The following is a 4,075-nucleotide window of genomic DNA, read 5'->3' as shown; positions in this document are numbered from 1 at the left end:
GGAATCTTATGGATGTACCATACAATGACCGACAACCTTTTTCACACGTAATCAATTTGTTATCAGTCTCATCTTCAGAAGTATCTGATCCAGGAAGTCTTACTCTAGAAATAGTGCAGCAGGTATGTATCTAAGTTTATCCCCAGAATATCAGAAACTCAGATATTTAAATGGTGGAAAATAAAAATGGAACTAATAGAAGAATCTTTTTTTCATTATTCAAGACTGAAGCTGAAGTCAAGAGACTGGATCAACTAAAAGCAAGCAAGATGAAAGAGTTATTCCAGAAGAAACGGGAGGAACTGGAATTAATATGCAAGAAATCACATGTGGAGATACCTTCACAGACAGAGATGAAGAATATCATTAACCTTATAAACTCAGGTGACTGTAAGTCTGTAATTAATGAATGTGTGTTCCTTTGCAAACAAAATTAAGTGCCTATCTAAAATTAAACAGTCCTAGAAAGTGACATAGATGTGAAAAAGGGGAGATTGACCATTCCAATCTCCTCATGAGTATGGATGAACAGATATCAAGAGCAAAAGAAGAGGCTGCTAGCAGGAAGGCTATAATGGAGAAGGTGGAGAAGTGGATGTTAGCACGTGATGAAGAACGCTGGCTAGAAGAATATAGCACGGTTAGAATTTTCATTTCAATCAATCTTCATAACTATGGCTAAGGAATAAATATCTCTATTATATGTTTCACAATCCAAGTGTATTATCAGGATGAGAATCGATACTCAGTCAGCAGAGGAGCTCACAAAAACTTGAGACGTGCTGAACGTGCCCGTATAATGGTCAGCAAAATGCCAGGTATATAGACAACAATAAGATTTGCACTAATTGGAAGCAAACTCAAATACTTACATAACATGGATGCTTTTTACAGCTTTGGTAGATTTGATAATTAAAATGGCCAGATCTTGGGAAGAAGAACGAAATAAAGTTTTCTTGTATGATCAGGTCAGCTATCCTACATTCTAAAACACTATTCTTATACTAGAAAAGATGCATCTGAAAAGTATATATTACACAGTCTAATTGAGTTATGGAATAGTGAGAAGCATTTTAAAATTTACAGAACAGGTAGCATCCAAAGAAAGGCAAAACAAGTATTGCAAGAATATATATTGATGCATGTGTAAAAGTAGATTCAAATTTAGGACCTAATCTTAGAAGAAAGGTTGGCCAATGTTAAATGCGTGACACTTAAGCATAGTATTAGAAACATCTGGGCAGAGGATAGGCACAATTGTGAGTCCTCTAGATATTTGAGAAAAGTGTGAAGTTGCAAAATGTGTTTTACAGTTAATCAAGTAATGGCATAACCGTCTATAGATAAATTTTCAAGAAACACCCAACAGAGTAACAAAAAGCACACCAGCAGCACACAAGATGATAACAAAAAACTTAAAGAATTGCAAGAAACAAATCATATTATACAGTTCTAGCTTCAGTTATGTTGACCAATGATTTGAGCATTCTTACACTGGCACAGTTTACTTTCTCATTGCGATGCTTTTTCTAGTATGGTTCCATTCGTTTTTACGTTGATCATAGCTGGCAAAATAATATCTGTGTAGGTACCTCTAATGGAAATGTTGGAAGAGTATAACATGCTAAAAAGGGAAAAAGAGGAGGAAAAGAAAAGACAGCAGGTTGGTATCATACACCGGTTTTAAACAGATACTAATTTCTATATCACCTTATGTTGTTCAAGAAATAACTATGCCATATTCATCAAATTCTTGGCTCCTCTAATAATTTTTGGGTTTTAGCCATGGGAAAAGAAGAAGGTCCAGAGTCAAGTAGCAGTTGAGCGAGATAATATGTATGCATCAAGACCAAGCACCAGCAGTAGACGTATTCCAAATAAAAGCTGTAACGGAGGTCTAGACAGTCCTATGCCAGTGAACAGAAGGCTTCCCATCAGTATCCATCAATTCAGATCAAACAGCATAAATTCAGGAAATCAAGCTATATCCTTCATTAATGATGGAAGGAAGATGCAAAGAAGAAGGATGTTTGGTGAACCTGGCATTCCTCCTCATTCAAGAGACGAGGCATCTTCTGTGATATCAACACATTCTGGACCATTTTCTCCTTAAATTTTCTTTATTTGAAACATAATTTGAGTGAAAAGCACCTGTAGAAAGCATGGTTTACAATAAAACTGTCACCAACCTGCAAAAGAATAAATATGAACTCATCATGTATATAGGACTTTTTTTTTTTTGTATTTATCTCTTTGCACTTGCGTTTCCTAAATGAGTGAGACCTTGTTAGTTGTATACCTGTATACAGATTAAATTCTTCGTCCATTGCTTTGTTTGTAACTTTGCTTCAAGTGTGCTAAGCTGCTGCTAGGTCCCCAACAAAAAGTGAAATCATTTTTCAGGTTTGCAGATCCAAGTGGAAGACTTGAATTGGATATTGACAAGAAAACCATATACAGCAGTTGATTATAAGCTGCTCTAAAAAATCGAAGCTGATACAAACACACAATTTACAGTTTGAATAGAAATAACAACTTGACATTGTAAATGCATGATAATCATAAAAAACAGTTTCGCGGATCCTAATGATAACGTGTAAACCAAAGAGCAAAGTTACTAGTTCATTGAAACAAAACAAATCGTCAAAAAGAAGAAAATCAAGTAAGCCCTACATGGATAAAGATATAGGCAATACAGAAAGAAAGGAATTACCCTTAATCAGCTTGAAAATTAGAATCACATGTCGCTATCGATGTACAAAAAACCTAAATTGCAGAGAAATCAAAGACCTGGCTGCAATCTTTAATTAATCTCTTTTCTTTTCGTTCCTCATTTTTAAATTTTTTCCTTTTTTCCAAATAGTATAACTATAAACAAACTCAACCTAACACTCATCTACGTGAACTGCCGCTTCAGCTTCGGCAGCAACTTCAGCTCCGGCGTCAGCTTCAGCTCCAGTAGCTTGGGCCTCAGAATCAGCTTCGGGAGCAGTTTTAGCTTCAGCATCAGCTTCCGCAGAAGGCTCCGCTTCAGGATCTTCCACAGGAGCAGCTTGGGCTTCAGAATCAGCTTCGGGAGCATCTTTAGCTTCAGCATCAGCTTCCGCAGGAGCTTCGGCTTCAGGATCTGCCACGGGAGCAACTTGGACTTCAGGCTTCCGGAAGAACTGATCGATGCGACGAGTGCCGGCAGGTGCGGGCTTATCAGCTTTTCTCCGGTCGGCGGCGGTGGAAGGAGGGAGATTTTTGGGCTGAGAAGGCAGAGGGAGCGAGTCGAGGAGGAAATCGCTGCTAGGTTGGTGCCTCTTGACTGCGACCCGAAGGTGGTCAATGGTAACCGTTTTGCGCTTCTTCTCGATGGCCACGCGCGCCGATTTCTCAGCCAGGAAGTGGAGAAACAACTCGGTGGAGCGCGACACCAGGAACAGCGCTTCTCCGCTCACCCTATTCACATCCTTGTCTAGTCTCATTATTTTCTTCACCCGACCCGTCGGGAATTCGGGTCGGGATGACTCCGCGTTTTCTTGAATCTGAACTTCTTCTTCCTCCGCCATATCCAGATACTCCACCCACGACTGCGATTCTATTTTCACTCTCCCTCTCTTTCATTTTGTAAGGGTTTCGAATTGGCGGGATCATAAATAGGGAAATGGATCCTCTCTCTTTTTTGTGTTATTGGAGAGAATAAAATGTAATCTTCCACTCTTAATTTTATAAGTGAGATCAGAAATAAATAAAAAAAAAAGTAATAAAGGGTAAAATTTTTTATTGAATACCATCCAATTTTTTTTATTGGAGAAGATTCACTCCTAATAAATAGAACGTTTTATACACAACAGATAAATCCTCTATAATTGACAAGTGTTAGGCTCAAAGTTGAACATATGACAATACTCAAATCAAATAAGTATTATAAAATAAATTAAAAATAGTTAATTTATTACCAGAAATCCAAAAAAAAAGTCTATACACACAAAGTTACCAAAAAACACAAATAAATTCAATCATGTCTAGTGGATAATATACACCAGAAGGTAATTAATTTAATATTATTTGAAAGACACATTTTTTTTAA

At 37.3% G+C, this 4,075-nt stretch overlaps 2 protein-coding genes across 2 annotated transcripts in view; one reads left to right on the top strand and one right to left on the bottom strand.

The window, feature by feature from the left end:
* LOC107468891 (65-kDa microtubule-associated protein 8) overlaps positions 1-2,506 on the top strand; it is a 4,516-nt gene extending 2,010 nt beyond the window's left edge. Inside the window, exons 5-11 of the mRNA XM_016088272.3 lie at positions 1-122; positions 225-384; positions 489-640; positions 731-818; positions 895-968; positions 1,589-1,663; positions 1,784-2,506. Coding sequence (XP_015943758.1) covers positions 1-122; positions 225-384; positions 489-640; positions 731-818; positions 895-968; positions 1,589-1,663; positions 1,784-2,113 — 1,001 coding nt within the window. The 3' untranslated portion in view covers positions 2,114-2,506. The remainder of the gene's footprint in view (positions 123-224; positions 385-488; positions 641-730; positions 819-894; positions 969-1,588; positions 1,664-1,783) is intronic.
* A 137-nt stretch (positions 2,507-2,643) lies between these two features.
* On the bottom strand, positions 2,644-3,601 carry LOC107468882 (transcription regulator complex subunit bur6). The gene has a single exon (XM_016088259.3). The coding sequence runs from the start codon at positions 3,552-3,554 to the stop codon at positions 2,886-2,888; it is 669 nt and encodes a 222-aa protein (XP_015943745.1). The 5' UTR covers positions 3,555-3,601; the 3' UTR covers positions 2,644-2,885.
* Positions 3,602-4,075: the final 474 nt, after the last annotated feature.

Source organism: Arachis duranensis, chromosome 10 (assembly GCF_000817695.3).
Source record: "Arachis duranensis cultivar V14167 chromosome 10, aradu.V14167.gnm2.J7QH, whole genome shotgun sequence".
In the NCBI taxonomy this organism is placed as follows: Eukaryota; Viridiplantae; Streptophyta; class Magnoliopsida; order Fabales; family Fabaceae; genus Arachis; species Arachis duranensis.
Note: the sequence above shows the minus strand (reverse complement) of the source record. Positions and strands in the feature narration are given on the sequence as shown.